A 15,072-nucleotide genomic window follows, 5' to 3' on the forward strand; every position below is an offset into this window, starting at 1 on the left:
ATGATATAAAGATACTTATTTTCCAATCAACACAGCACATGCACAACACACACAGCGAGACACAAAAATACATGTTAATGGAAATGTTTCATTCCAAATGCAAAATAAACCATAAAAAAAGACTTACAAAGCAATTGCGAAGACGCAATAGTTCAGAAAATATTTTCAATTAAATATGATATTTTACATGACCATGATTGATAATATTCTTCAAAATAGTATGTTTTTTTTTAATTAATTTCTTAAAGGAATTAGTCAATAGACCTCCATTTTCTAATTGACATTTTAATTAAACACTTTCTTTTTACAGAATAGGTCATACAGATTATAGCTCATTGCAATCTATCATGTTGAGATTAATAATTAATATTATAATTTTTCAAAAGTTAAGCACAAATAAAATATAATAGCATTCTTGCTCTTCAACTGTTTTTTCTTTTAAGCCTGAGCATGAAATTGGATCACAGTGATTCATTAACCCACCAAAGTGAGAATTCACTTCAGACCAGGCATTGTTAGAATACTGAACACATCCTTCTTGGCTGACAAAATCAGTGCCTTGCCATGATATGATTGGGCAATGTGAGTGTCTGTCTGGATGGTGCCTGATGCCCCGACTGGTAAAGGGTTAAGGAGGTATCAGCCGGCCAGCTCCGTGCCCCCCTCGCCATCACCATGGGAACGTAGCTCCTCCAGGGTGCGGGCGAAGCGGCTCCAATCATCAGCATGGGGCACCGCCAGCTGTGAGACATGTTATAGACATGTTATAGACAAGTTAGAACTATGTCAGGAGGTCAGTAACAGGATCTCTGTTTTGATGCCCACCAGCTCCATTACTGATGTTCAACATCTCACCTCTCCAACATCGTAAATCCCAACGCCGCCCTCAGAGTCGCCCACGGCAACCTCTTTGCCTCCTGAAGACCACCTGACCTGGTTTAAAGCGCACGGCCCCTCCATTGTCACACTGGCGCACGGAACCTAAAAACACATCTCCTCATGGGTCATCGCTAGCCTACATACCGTATGGTAGTTACACACATAAACATCAGCATCTCCCCCCAAAACACTATGGCTTTCCGTCCACAGCCAACAGGTCAGGTTCAACTGGGACCAGATGGCTGAGCGGTTAGGGAATCGGGCTATTAAATCAGAAGGTTGCCGGTTTAATTCCTGGCTGTGCCAAATTACGTTGTGTGGGCAAGGCACTTCGCCCTACTTGCCTCAGGGGAATGTCCCTGTACTTACTGTAAGTCGCTCTGGATAAGAGCATCCGCTAAATGACTAAATGTAAATGTTATGATGTAGTGTTAGCAATGTGAGCCACAGAAGGAGCTGTGACTCACCTCTGTGTCGTTGTTGAGGTTCCACAGGTCGAGGCGACCCCTCCCATCTACAGAAGCAAACACTGCTGGATGGACCGGAGACCACATTACATCATACACGTAATCTGCGTTATCCTCAAACGAGTACAGTGGCTTGTTGTGCTAGACAGAAAAAACGACAGAAATAAGCAGGCAGGCATTAGTCAGAGGAACACAAGAATAGAGACAGTCGATAATTCAGGCGAAAGACTTCCAAGGGCAGCAAGTCGACGAAGTAGGAGCATAACGCCGTAGCATCAGTTGGTTTAGTTGTTACCTTTGTGCTCCACAGTTTTACCGTCCAATCAAACGAGGAAGTGATGAAGAGGTGTGAGAAGTCAACTCCGCCCACAGCATTGTGGCAGCTGATGCCTGTAACTGGACCCTGATGCCCCTCGAACATCTCTGCTATGCCTGCTTTACTGGAGGAGAAATACACACAAACAATCTCAGCTATTCCAGTCTTCTCACTGAAGATGTGACTTATATTACTACTCTGAGGGCCTCATTTAATAACAGGATTGTGCCCATTTGAGGCGTAAAATAGCGGGTAAAGACATAAAACCGTATTTACAATAGTAGTCGTGTGCCGCAAAGAGATGGGAGAAGAGGTGTATTTCTTCCTTGTAACATGTTAATGTTAGCTGTAACTTCGTGAACCAATATTTATTGGTTCACATTGGGCAAAGGTGCAGATTAAGCTGCGGTCGCAATGTTAGTAAATCGTGTCCACCTGGTGTGACTTACCTGCCGTGACGGGACGCGGAATAGACCAGCCCCTCCTCACTTCCCAGCACAAAATTGTTCACGTCTCCAGTTGGAAAGGCCATCCCTGTGACGGCCACAGACCTAGACTTGTTGTACATCAGCTCTATACTCTCCTGTTCAATAGAGGACACACACAGAGTTAGCATCAACAGTCCAATTATATGTGTAATAGGACACAGACCGACATAAGACTGACCTGAGGTTGAGAGAGCATGTCCAGACTCCAGGAACACATCTTTCCGTCCGTTGACACGGTGATCAGGTTGTTGGCGTTCTGAGTTCCGACCACGTTGACACAGTACACAGGGTGCTATGGAAAGCATATGGCATCAGAGCTATGCCATTGTTCTTGACTTTTCTTGACTTGACGTTTCTGCCAGCGTAGTATCCTATTCGATATCGGTCATAGATCAATTTACTATACCCATCATTTCATGGAAGAGAGAATGAGGTGCTTACTGTGTGAGCTGCTGAGGACAATGGGCTCCTCTGGACAGGAGTGCGTCTATGGCTGCGGTTGTCCCACAACACAATCTGACCTGAGTATGTCCCTCCCACTATCAGGTTGGGATGGAACTGGGCAAAACCCACCGACATCACTGAAGACTGGAGAAGGGAGGGTAGAAGACTTGGTGTCATTGTTCATGAAACAATATGTGAATTAAAACCAGTGGTGTGTTAATTAACACAACAAGAAGAAGGCACTTAGAAAGTGCGGGGGGATAATTGGACGGAGAGAAGGACACCATTTCCTACCTGACAGTGGAATATGAATTCTGGAGTCATCTTTTTGAACTTCATGTTCCAAACCAGCGCCACGCCATCAGGCTCCTGGGGAGCATCCTCATTGCTGTTGTAGGAGGCTACCAGCAGTTCAGGGTGCTGTAGACACACACACACACACACACAGGTAACTGAGCAATGGACTTGAGGAAGTTAATAACTATGAGAGAATGGTTACAATGAGAAACATTGTATGGTACCTGTGGAGACCAGTCGAGGCAGGTGACCACTCTATGTTTTGACCAGTGTTCATCGTAGAATTGTCGATTGAAAGACAGATTCAACCCACCCTGCATATCTCTAAAATGTGAGGGTAAAAAAATCAGCCATGTTCTTCAGTCAAGTCAGAATCATGTTGTTCGTTTGGAAAGATAAATCTCACCCATCCTTGTCTTGTAGGTCTCTGCCGCTATAATCAAACAGGATGTCTGCCTCCTCAGCCAGTGCCCTTTCCACCACACGAACGGACCAATCAAAGAATACCCGGAAGTCCTCAGAGTGAAGCATTTGTTGGGTCTCCTCTTCTGTCAGCTCTCTTGGTGCATCTGAAACACAAAACAAACACATGTTTTTTGTAGAACTCTTTCTGAAAAGAAGTTAAACTTTTAACCCTAGCCAAGGATTTACTATTTTAGGTTTAGGGTGTTGTTTGACAGACTGGAGAAGGGTTGGGGATATGGGTGCTTCTCACCTTCCTTCTTCTCCACTGACTCCTCCTTCTCCTCTGGTTGGCTCATTCGAGGTTCTGGAACCACCTCCTCTTTTTCTTCTTCTTCCTCTGAAGGCAGAAACAACAGACAAATCCTAAGTATCATCAGTGTCTAGATTCTGTATACATCTGTATTGAGCATATGATTATTTTTACCGTCTTTGGGATTGGGGGCTATGGGTGTTTGGGTCTCTTTAGTGTAGCTCACCACCTCTTTGGGGAGGAAGTCGACCTGGATAATCTTTGATGGCCCAAGTCTACACATCCTGCGCCTTATGAGAAGAAGAGAAAAAACAGAATCATAGAAAGCTTTGGACTCGGCCCTGTAAGTCCAGAGATGGCAAAAGTACATACTCAAGTCAGAATCATGGGAAAAAGACTCTGGTCAAAGACTATACTTTTTTACTCAAGCAACTACTACCATTTAGTAGTAGCCATTTCACTAGCCATTACTACTACCTGTTATAGTTTCATGCTCATGCCACCAAATACAGATAAAAACGAGCCTGGTTTGAAAATGTGAGAAGTATAAAGTACAGATATTTGTGTAAAAAAAAGTTAAGGAGTGAAAATAAAAAGGTGTCAGAAAAATAAATTGTGAAGAAACCAGAAATCTTCTTCAGTACAGTAATGAATTATTTGTACTTTGTTACTTCCCTTCTCTGTCTAAGTCCCTGCAGACACAGGGACATTGAAAGGAGAGAGACTTACCCCATGTCTGAGTCTGCTAGAAGCTGCAGTGTAGATGGATCAGAGTCCCACTGCAGAGCCCTAAACATGGCAGCAGGGAGCACCAAAAACACATCTCATTAAACCACACTCAGGTTACTAAAGATGCACAATGTCATGCTAGACATTAGGGACACAAACACAAACAAAAAAAACTCACTCCACATCACTGGCTTCAGCATGATACAACTATGCATGTCACGTAACAAGACCCAACATGGATTACACTGATGTGACTCCAGGCCACTACAGTAAGCATCACAGAACTATTGGTCTTGATGATATGATGCATTCTCCACAGCAGTACTACACAGACTGGTCCTTACCGATATCTGGCGTCCCATTTACAGATGTAAAAAACAAAAGAGGATAGCCATAAGACATTTGTTGCTATCAGGATGGAAGGATGAGGTTGAAAGAGGTGAGACAGAGTTGAGGATGTAGAAGAGGATTAGGAAAAGGTGGACATGAGGAGAGGACGTGAGGAGAAATGAGGATGAGTGAGAGAGGATGAGAGTTGAAGTTCCTTACCGGCCCCCTGTCCCTCCATCCACAGACTCCAGGCTGCCCGCCTCACTACAGGTGCTGACTGATAGCGAAGAGGGAGACAGAGGGGTTGGGACTAAATAATGAAAATAACAGGTATCCCAGGTGAGGGGCTGCAGGGGCTGCACTGGTGGCCAGCATTATCATAACCACACCCAGTCACAGCCAATCCCCACAGGAATCAAAACAACAGGATGGTTAAAAGCAAAGACAAAATAAATTCAAGAGAAAAAGGGAGAGATTTGTCATGTGTCTTACCTATGGTTGCCCACTTCAAACAATATATATATATATATATATCAGATTTCTATGTGAATTTGAATGTAACCACTTGCTTCTGTTTCTTAATTTTACATCCACTTCTTAGATGTGTGTTATGGAATGTCCCTACATGGGACACATACATCTAGATGCTTAGATTTAATGTAATTTCATTGTACTTGGATCAAGGACGTCTAACATCCGTGGCTACTTACCAAACTCAGAAGAAAAAATAACCTTACACAAGAGATTACGCTCACTAAAATGTTAACCATGTACTTATCTATGGTCTGTACCTAAGGGAGGTTCAGGGGAAATGCCAATGCTCTGCAGAAGTGCCTCTGTCTCTCTGCGTTTGCGATCCAAGTCAGAATCCTCAGAGACAGCCTCTTGCTGCTGTTGTGTATCAGACTGAGCACAGGGGGAAAGGGGTAGAGGGGAAGGTCAGAGGAGAGAGATGGGAGCAAAGCAAACATTAAGCAAAATGTCACTGGGGGAAAAAACTATAACCAAGGCAAATCGAAAGTGGATCTTACGTCTTTCTTTTTCTTTTCCTCTTCCTTTCTCTTCTTTTCTTCCCTTATTTGAGCTAAGCGTTGTTTCTTACGCTCCAGTTCAGCCTTAAGGTCGCTTTTGTCTGACATCTTTGCCTAATGGTTGGAAACAAAACCAGCGTTCTGCTCTTTTACATTTGACTTATTGTTTATGTTCCTACGAATAAGTTTGACCCTGACTTGATCCATCTCTACTGAAATCCATTAATTGGCATACAAAATGGGGAAAAACAACAGCTATCATACTCATTCTACTTCTCTAGCACCAAATTGTTAATTGAAAGATTTAAATTTAATTGCAGAGCCTTTTATGTCTACGAGAAATAATGTGGCTTGAGGTTCCATGGTTGTCGAGTATTGGCATCTGAGCTGCAGAAGCCTGCAAGCACTGGGTCTTTAGAGAAACGCCTATAATGTCATTACAAAAACAATGGACACTAGGCAAATGTATAAAAATATGAATGCATTTATATTCATCATTCTTTGGCCAACAAATAATTAAATGGGTGGGACTGTGGATGTGCAAAACAAAACATACAATTAAAATAAATACATAAAATGACAAAACAAAATCGAGGGAAAATGCTTTATTACTCAAAACAATTCGGACAATGGAGAAATATGGGACGGTGTGGATGATTTTGCAAGCTAGTTAATAAGATTAGATCAATTTAACAAACACACAAAGATAAATGAAATAGCAATATTGAAAATGAGATGTCAGGGGCAAGCAATTTACTGTTTAGCCTACTGATGTCAAATCAATAAGCTTTTTTTTTTTTTACAAATCGCCGCTCACAAATGAGTGAATGCGAATGATGATGCTACACAATACATTGCTAGCTATAGTCACAATCATGCACTGCAAATAGATGCGCCATACCGTGCCTTGATTTGCGTCTGTAACCGTTTCTTTGCTGCTCCTGCAACAATTTAACGTTATAGCAAGAAATCTAACTGCGGTGCACACATAAATAGGTCATTTATAATGTTCAATCGATCCGAGGACAGAGACAATATTAACGAAAATATACAATGAGGTCTTTCTTTCTCCGGTTAGCTTAGGTGAAGCCTAGCCAGAGCCACCCTCAATATAGAACCGTATTTCCGGTTAATTTCATCTAAACGTTTCAAAATAAAGGATGTGAGACAAAATTTACTTATTATTTGTCTGTCAAAAGTAACTTTCTTCTCCCCTCAAAAAAAAAAAAAAAAAAAAAATATATATATATATATATATATATATAAAGTATTATTTATGATACGTGTATTGTGTGGGGGCTAACGTTCTTTTTCTCTCCCTCTGTCTCTAAAATCTTTATATTATTTATTTAGGACGCAACTAATTTGTAAAAAATATTTTTACAAAACTACCGTAACCGTCTTCTTTTGATTTGGGCCACACTGGAGTAAGGCATTCTAATCACATGATGCACCTTCAAGGGTGGCCAGCCATTGGGCAAGCATAACATGGGTGGTACACATCAGGAGGAAACCCTATGGCCTTTGTTTAATTCTTGACTGAACATTCCACAAGTTCAGGTTCCATGGAAACACTAACCGATGGGCCCTTCTTCCTCTACCAGCATTTTGAGTACCTGGATATGATTACAACCTAGAGCAGATTCATTTCATTATATTTCCTCAAAACCTGTTGTATTGACCCAACTGTCTACAAACTTTTTTCCTTGAGTCCATGACATTTAGTCAAATGGAACATTTTGTTTTATGATTTTCTTGCGACAAGTGTGTCTAAATGTACTTTTTAGCTCAACATTTCCCACTCGCTTAATTTTAAACATGCTCAGGTAGTTAATTTGCAGCTTTTTTCTAGCACAGACGGAAAGATAAGACACACACACTAACACACTCTATAAGATGTCTGGACATGCTTTTGAGGGCTATCAAGATACATGTAACTACTCTCAGATTAATACAGAAGTTGCCACCATTCTCTCAGAGGTGACTTTCTTCACGTTGATCGATCATAACACAGTACATCTTTTCATGAATTGTTCCGTATATATAATTCAATAGGCATTTCACTGAATGACTTCCACAACACAGTGATACATATTCCTTACTCTTTATTACATGTACTTCATTCACCGTGAACAATCGGAAGTGGGTACTTTCAAGGCAGAGGAATGGAACAGCATTGCAATGACATGCTCAGTTCCAGGTTTCATCTGAAGCCATTCAGAAGTATGGCAGTCCTTCAAACTGCAACCAGAGCTCAGACCTGCTTCTGAACGACGCGCTAGATCCTACCTCACAACCAAACTAATCTGTGCCATATTGTCTTCTAAAAATAGTGTTACCTAAACACACATGCACACACTCAAGACGCACACACTGACTGACACGCACACACAAATAAACAAAACACAGTAAGCAGCTAGTGGTGCAGTTCTAATCCCAGAGTATTTCATACAAAATAATTACTATAAAAAGTAAGCCAACTCACCCACCACAAAACCTTGCCCCACATTTAACCTCTACAATCTCCAGACAAGGAGGAGAGGCAGATTTGACGTAATGCATTATGAAACATACAAAAAACACATAAAAAAGAGCAAGGTCGCTTTCCTCTGTAATGGCGAGTTAACAAAGACATCAAACTGTACATGTTTTCAGAAACGGATAAAAAGACTGACAGCAACATCAAAGTGTGTTTCATAATTTCATTCATAATAGTGGCTGTCAGGGGTGTGGTGTCCTGAGTGTCCTGTAGGGGGCGATACCCAACAAAGAGGGCCAAGAGCTGGCCTGGCACACAGATTACTCTGTTGCTGGTAGATAATTGGTGTAGGGTGTCTGAGCATGTCTGTTTGAGTGTATGCCCAGTCCCAGGTCATGACTTTCCTCTTAGCCAGATTAGCCAGGCTGTAGATGAGTGAGTCTCTGGCAGCCCTGAGACAGTGTATGTAGGCAGCACGCGCGCGCGTGTGTGTGTGTGTGTGTAAGAGAAGGGAGGAGGGACAGGAGATCCAACTGAAAAAGGAGGTTCACAGAATCCTGGATGAAGGTGGTAGGAGGAAACAGGGGGGTGACTGAAAAATAAAGAGAGAGAAGACTGTGTCCGGTCCAAAACGGTACCCGGACACACAGTTTTGTGAGTCACATGGTGCAGCACTTGTTCTTGTGGTTGTGAGGTTCTTTGAAGCGTAATCGCTGTTTGGGTCGGTATTTCTCCAGGTAGGTCAGCTGCTTGCTGTTGATGGCTCCTCTGCGCTTCCTGGAACATAGACAGAAACAGTAGTTGAGACTATTTATTTATTTATAAATAAATAAATACACAAATAAATACTTTTCATGACTAATTAGACCAGCACTAGGATTAAGCGCTCCTGCCATGTCTCTGTAGAAAGGTGTCATCATGGATTTGGGATTAAAAAATATATATATTTCTTCTCCCTTGTAAAGCACATCATTGCTGTTTGAAGTTGTTTTGTTTCGTTGACTCACTGTCTGATGAACTGAATGGCATCCTCATACTTCATGCCACTCTCAATCAGTGCCAGTGCCACAAGTACAGGAGCCCTGAAGGACACAGAGGTAAGCCAAAGTTGATGATACTGCATCTCCCAAACTGATCAACCAATGATAGCTCTCATATCCAGCATTGGCAAACAACAGCAGGAAATCTCATTGGCTGTGTTCAGAGTTCTGAGATCACCCTGGGTTAGTGTGGATGTGTGGTCTCACCGTCCTAGTCCAGCCACACAGTGGACAGCCACGCAGCATCCTGGGTCTTCAAAGAACTTGTTCTTCAGCAGGCTCAACCAATCATCCACTATCTTGGTGGGGGGGGGTGCACCGTCATCAAAGGGCCAGTCCTGGACCAACATCAAATGTCATGAAACACACATATTAGGAATGTTTATGAAACACATCAATACACAGAGTACTTGTCTATCTGTCCTGTTTTCTGCAAACGCCACCGGGACTGACAGAAACTGGGAAGACAAAAGACTCTCGAACAGATCTGTGTGTGTGTACATATTTATGTTCCTGGGAGGGTACTGCTCAAGCCACTACACCAGGGAAGACCAGAAGTTGGTGCTAATGACTCACCATGACTGTGATGCCATCATTCTCCAGGGGAGTTTTGTCGTAAGTGACCTCACACACTCTGACGACCGTAGTCGCACCATACTTCTTCAGGTCCTGGATAGACAAATGGCGGCACAACTGTATAACACAACCAGTGCCAATATGGAACAACTGGACCAAAGAAGAAGGGAAGATATAGTACTGGCTTTGTGTGTGGGTGCATGTCTGTGATCTCACCTCGATGAAAGTGCCTAGGGTGGAGTTGGTAGGGTTGTGTGTGATGAGGAAGCGCATATTCTTGTAGCTGAGTTCCACTGGCGCCGGGCGATTCATGTTGGCCATACTGTAATAGCCACTGCTAAGACAGAAAAACCCTTGTTCTTTTTCTCACAAAAGGCAGCAGATGTCAAAAGGCCACAGTCCACCAGTTCTGTGTCTGGGCAGCTGTTAGCCAGTGGGCTGTGACCAGTCTTAACCTCGGCTCAAAGCAGCAGGGGCTAGCCAAGTGTCAGGGCCCCTAGTGTCCCACTGGTCCCTCAGAGACACTGTAGGGTCCAGTAGGATTTTATGGTTCTGGTCCTCCAGGGCAGGGGAGCAGTAGAAGACACGTGTCTGTCTGGCAGTAGCTTACTCTGCCCTTTGGCCCCTGACTCGCTACCCCATCTGGTGAGCTGGTCTGGAAGTCAGGTAGAACCGTGGCAAGGGGGTGTTCTGGGTGTAGGTGCGGGGGAAGTCCTGATTGCAGGGTGGGGGGGTCCTTTGGGGATTCAGGGGTGAGAGATGCTAGGCATCCTCCCCATGGGCACAGGGGCTCAGACGCTGGGATGTTGGGCGTGGCAGTAGTCTCCGCTCCCCTGCAAGAACTCCATCAACCACCAACCAATCACAGGGCTGCTCTACATACAGGAGGACAGAGGGAAAAGGTGTTAGCCACTGGAGTATCCTGTTCAATATCTCTTTCACACACTCTTACAAACTGACATAGATCATGTGTCTACTAATTTAAAAAATCTGTGGTCACAATTTCAGAGAATGCAAGAATAAACAATACTTGGTTTACACTCACACTAGAGGTTTGGTTTGTCACACTATGAGCTTGTGAATTCTGTAACAATAATAAAGGAACATTGTACTACTGTATCATTGTGCTACTTATAGTCATATTCACAGTTGGACTTTTAGAAAATTGTTTCTAAAAAGTAGCAACAGTCTTATCAACTCAAAATGCATAACCTTCACAGTTCACACACCAAGGTCTACATCTCTAAACATGATATCTCTATAACCAGGTATCTTCAGACTGGCTGGAAGCCAAAGCCCATGTCTTGCATAATATGTCTTGTGCATATGCATGTCTTGCCCATGTCTTGCATAATAACATGGCATAATACCATGGCTGGGACAAAATAAATGAAACTGGATTCCAGAACACTTGAAGATATGGACAAACCAGTATTTGCCTTTACTTTCCTTCTCTCTCAGAAACACACACACCACACACACACACACACACACACACACACACACACACACACACTACTGAATCACAAGAAAGCCCCAAGTAATCTTGCTAATCTTTACTGTCTCTCCCTCCTCCCCTGTCATGCTGTTCTACTTAACCCTCCCCACCTACTTTGTTGTTAGCCTAATCCAGTAGACCCTTTCCACTTCTACCTTCCTAATATCCTGATTCACTACCACCCCTCTCCTCTCTCCACAGTTGATATTCTACTATTTACTCTTCTACCCTACAGTTTCCCTCCCCTCCCTTACCTTAGCGTAAGTCTGTTTTCCTCTAGGGACAAAGCGTGTGTCTGTGGTGATAAGCACGTCCCATGGGCAGTTCCTACCGCTGACTCCAGTGACTGAATCTGCTCTGAGCCAGTTGAGTCTGCCCTGGCTTGCCATATGACACTGACAGCACTCAACTGCTAATGTCACAAACAAATGCACACTTAATGCTCTTAGGAGGGCGAGAGCAAGGCCCCTCCCCTCAGCCTTTTCCCCCTGCCGGCCCCTCCCCTTGCCAGGCCCACCATAAAAATAGAACGTCCAGTCAGTCAACCTAGAAGGTTCACTAAGCTGCCTCATATAGCAGTAGGCCTGCATAAATCCCCTCACTCTGTATTGCGGACCTGTAGTTATAGTACATGTTTGGCTAACCCTGCATATCTGCAACCCCTTCCTGTAGAGCCTGAGAGCTGGCATTTCTATGCATGTCACCTTCTCAGATATGGTAACTGGCCTGTGTACATAAGTAAACACCCAACTGCTCTCCAGACACAGAGACCATGCTAGCCTAGTTAACATGGCTTGGATATGTGATAAGTTCTCTTAGAAAAGAGTAGAAAACTCTTTGAGACAGCCAGACGATAACTCTTGGCACAAGAGTAAATAGTGATTGCTAAAATAACCTTCTCAGAAAAGCTGCAAACGAAGCCTGTGTGGTAATGTATGCAGTCGTCCTTGCTTATTAGTGCCCGATAAAGAATGTGATGACATGTTTGTTGTGACCATCATACTGAAATAGAAGAGATTCTGAAAGATTACTTAGATAAGCTAAATTTAGATTACTAGGAATGGTCAAGATACTGAAATACGTTTGTAATGAGATTGAAAACCATAAAAAGGTAGGTAAACAACCTTTTAAAACCTTTAAATACATATTCTCTCAAATCTAAGACCCAGCCCTTCTCTGCCTGACAATGACTAGCAGACTGACTGCTAGCTGAGATAGAATTGCTCTCCTATTCACAATGGCTCAGTGCTGGCTAAAATTTGCTTGCTAAGCTAATCTCACGACCAGTCATCAAATAAACAAGGCCTTATCCCTCTCTACTCCACTCTTCTGGCCAGGACTTAGCACTTCTCGGTCTAATCGTTTTACACAAGGCTGCAGTGAAAAGGTCCACAGAGCCAATGTCTTTACCTCTAATCACAAGCAGGTCATGGTTGTTGTCGTCTTTGTAGCAGATAACTCAATGAGGTCCTCACTCACCTGGGAGGTGGCCAGTGGAGATCCCTACTCTATCTCAACAGCATGTCTCCTATACTTGAGGGCCAGACGTAGGCTTGAGTGTGTGTTTACAAGACCAGTGTGTTTTAAGTCTGGGACTGGTAACCCATGTGAGGTTCCCCCTGGTATTGAAAGTGCATGTGTGTGTTGCATGTTTGGCACCAGTCTATAGGTGCTTTCCCAGGTGAGGTCTGCTACTGACAGACCCAGGAGAAGAGAAGTGTACTGGACAAGTAGCATTGTTTGATTCTTCAGTTCAGTGCTCTTCTCTCTGCCACCTGCTCTCGAAATAGACCAGCAGCAGCTGCTAGCCCATAAATATAGCTTGGCCTCAGACTAGGAGAGCCAGGGACTCCACATTCCTCCCGAGAGCTAGGCACTTGTTATGAAACCTGAGCACTTGCCAGTCCTCAAAGTTACAGTCACACATGCAGCACATGATGAGACACATACATGAGCAGCATCATGAGTTTCCATGAATGGGCAGCCAGTGGCACATATGCACTTGTTAGGATTACATTGCCACAGTTCAACAAATCAGGAAATCTTAACTGCTTAATTTTAAGTGCTGTTGAATGTATAAAATATGTTTTATTTTATTATGACAGTTAATTAGCATGTTATTTTGTGGTTGAGGCCTGAATATAAGGTAGCCCTGTCTACAACTGTATTCCCAATAGCATGGTATTTTCTGGTATTTGCACCACAAGGACATCCCCTTGCCTCCCAAGGGTCTGTTCGGACTCTTAAGAGTTTCAAGAACAGACCATGGTTGTGTGAGAGTCTGTCTACTGCCATGAGCTTCCAGGATTGCACAACTTAGAAGGTCAAACCAGATAAACATAAACAGCAAAAGGGGCATGGGACACCCAATACCCAAGACCACATTAATTTCAAAACATCAGAACCTAGTTCTAGTCTATGAGGCCCAACACATTCATTGGACGCATTATTTCAGCCAACGTTTATTTATCTATAGGGAATCAAGGCATGCCAACCTGACCCCTAACCGTACTGCAATCCCAACATAGAAACAGACTAGCCAGCTACTACTTTATTGACACTTTGATTCCTTCTCTTCCCGTGCCTCTACCTTTACACCTTTATCTTCGTAATGAAACAATCGAATACGTTGCTAGAACCACACTTTGCATTCTGACAATTGGAGCGTTGACAGTGGCGTAGACGAATTCGTTATTTATAATAGATGGAATAACGTCGATGATTAAGAACGATTCCCCACAAGCATTACTTGCTGAAAGTCGGATAGCTAGTGATAGGAAAGTATTTTATTGTCATGATAGCTATCGTATTTTAGGTTGGGTGTCTAGAATGCATGTAATAAACAGACACACGGTACTTGCAAATTCGTATAAGTATACATTTCCATGCATTCTACAAACAGTATATGCTTTTGTGAGATGACGTAGATGGCAAGGCAGGTTAAAATATGTTTCCACTTAGCGAGGCTACTTCAATTAGCTAGCACTAGCTATTACGGACTAGCTACCTAACCCTAATACCTAGCTAGCAAGCCACTATCCTATCCTAGCCACTAGACATATCAGCAGAATGGTTAAATTGTTCACTAAATAGTGAATATAGTAATCTAGTAGTGTAAGCCAGCTAGACGCACAATGCAGACCGAAACTAGAATGCATTTAAGAAAAAACTAAGGATAAATCTCAGAATGATCACGTAGTTTGCTAGCTAGATAACTAGCTAACGCGCTAGCTCGTTTAATACTGGGCGAGCCTTTACACGGCACGAGCTAACGAAGCATTCTAGAGACTTACCCTCTCCAAGATACAGTAGTTTGGATTCTATGTCACCATCGGTTCTTCTCTATATTTGTTTTTAGTAATTAGTCAATTTTGCATTGTTTACACTGTCATAATTCAGTCGAATTCTGTCCATGTGCATCGAGAACGACAACAATGACGTTTCATCTCCATCACTGTCTCCATGGAAACCAAACGTCACAAATAATCTCTAAACACTGCGCACACAGGCAAAGGCCCTTTTTTGTGGTTCCTTTCTAGTGCTATTTGTAGTGTAAAATGTAAAAAGCGAACAAAAAAATGGTCTTACACAAAGTAAAGTTAAGCACACATTACATTTCATATAATTTCAAAAAGTAATTTACCTACTGGTCAAGTACAAAAGTTAACGACGTTCATATAATTTCAAAAAGTACTTTACCTACTGGTCAAGTATAAAAACGAGTTAACGACGTTAACTTTCGTTTGATTAAAGTTGAGCTAGTTGCTCCATGCTGAAAAAAGT

General features: G+C 42.8%; 2 protein-coding genes across 7 annotated transcripts; both read right to left on the minus strand.

The window, feature by feature from the left end:
• Nucleotides 1-99: 99 nt before the first annotated feature.
• On the minus strand, nt 100-6,801 carry dync1i1 (dynein, cytoplasmic 1, intermediate chain 1). 5 transcript variants are annotated; one of them, XM_047029882.1, is made up of 18 exons: nt 6,603-6,801; nt 5,697-5,810; nt 5,457-5,571; nt 4,885-5,026; nt 4,680-4,685; nt 4,336-4,395; nt 3,781-3,896; nt 3,607-3,693; nt 3,298-3,460; nt 3,116-3,215; nt 2,889-3,014; nt 2,592-2,738; nt 2,329-2,442; nt 2,112-2,245; nt 1,642-1,786; nt 1,347-1,487; nt 856-981; nt 100-741 (listed from the first exon to the last, which is right to left on the minus strand). In XM_047029882.1, exons 2-18 carry the CDS (start codon nt 5,802-5,804, stop codon nt 640-642), a joined length of 1,932 nt encoding a protein of 643 aa, XP_046885838.1. In that variant the 5' UTR covers nt 5,805-5,810; nt 6,603-6,801; the 3' UTR covers nt 100-639. The 5 variants fall into 5 exon arrangements, with proteins under 5 accessions (XP_046885838.1, XP_046885845.1, XP_046885853.1 ...); XM_047029904.1 differs by having other exon boundaries at nt 104-741; nt 4,885-4,942; nt 6,598-6,801; XM_047029889.1 differs by lacking the exon at nt 6,603-6,801 and having other exon boundaries at nt 5,697-6,038.
• A 990-nt stretch (nt 6,802-7,791) lies between these two features.
• Nucleotides 7,792-14,762, minus strand: LOC124481232 (protein tyrosine phosphatase type IVA 3). 2 transcript variants are annotated; one of them, XM_047041148.1, is made up of 6 exons: nt 14,583-14,762; nt 10,008-10,666; nt 9,792-9,884; nt 9,423-9,553; nt 9,183-9,257; nt 7,792-8,952 (listed from the first exon to the last, which is right to left on the minus strand). In XM_047041148.1, exons 2-6 carry the CDS (start codon nt 10,110-10,112, stop codon nt 8,835-8,837), a joined length of 522 nt encoding a protein of 173 aa, XP_046897104.1. In that variant the 5' UTR covers nt 10,113-10,666; nt 14,583-14,762; the 3' UTR covers nt 7,792-8,834. The 2 variants fall into 2 exon arrangements, with proteins under 2 accessions (XP_046897104.1, XP_046897095.1); XM_047041139.1 differs by lacking the exon at nt 14,583-14,762 and adding an exon at nt 11,544-11,717 and having other exon boundaries at nt 7,794-8,952.
• Between the last annotated feature and the right edge of the window lie 310 nt (nt 14,763-15,072).

The sequence above is a fragment of the Hypomesus transpacificus genome, chromosome 2, assembly GCF_021917145.1.
Source record: "Hypomesus transpacificus isolate Combined female chromosome 2, fHypTra1, whole genome shotgun sequence".
Classification (NCBI taxonomy): Eukaryota; Metazoa; Chordata; class Actinopteri; order Osmeriformes; family Osmeridae; genus Hypomesus; species Hypomesus transpacificus.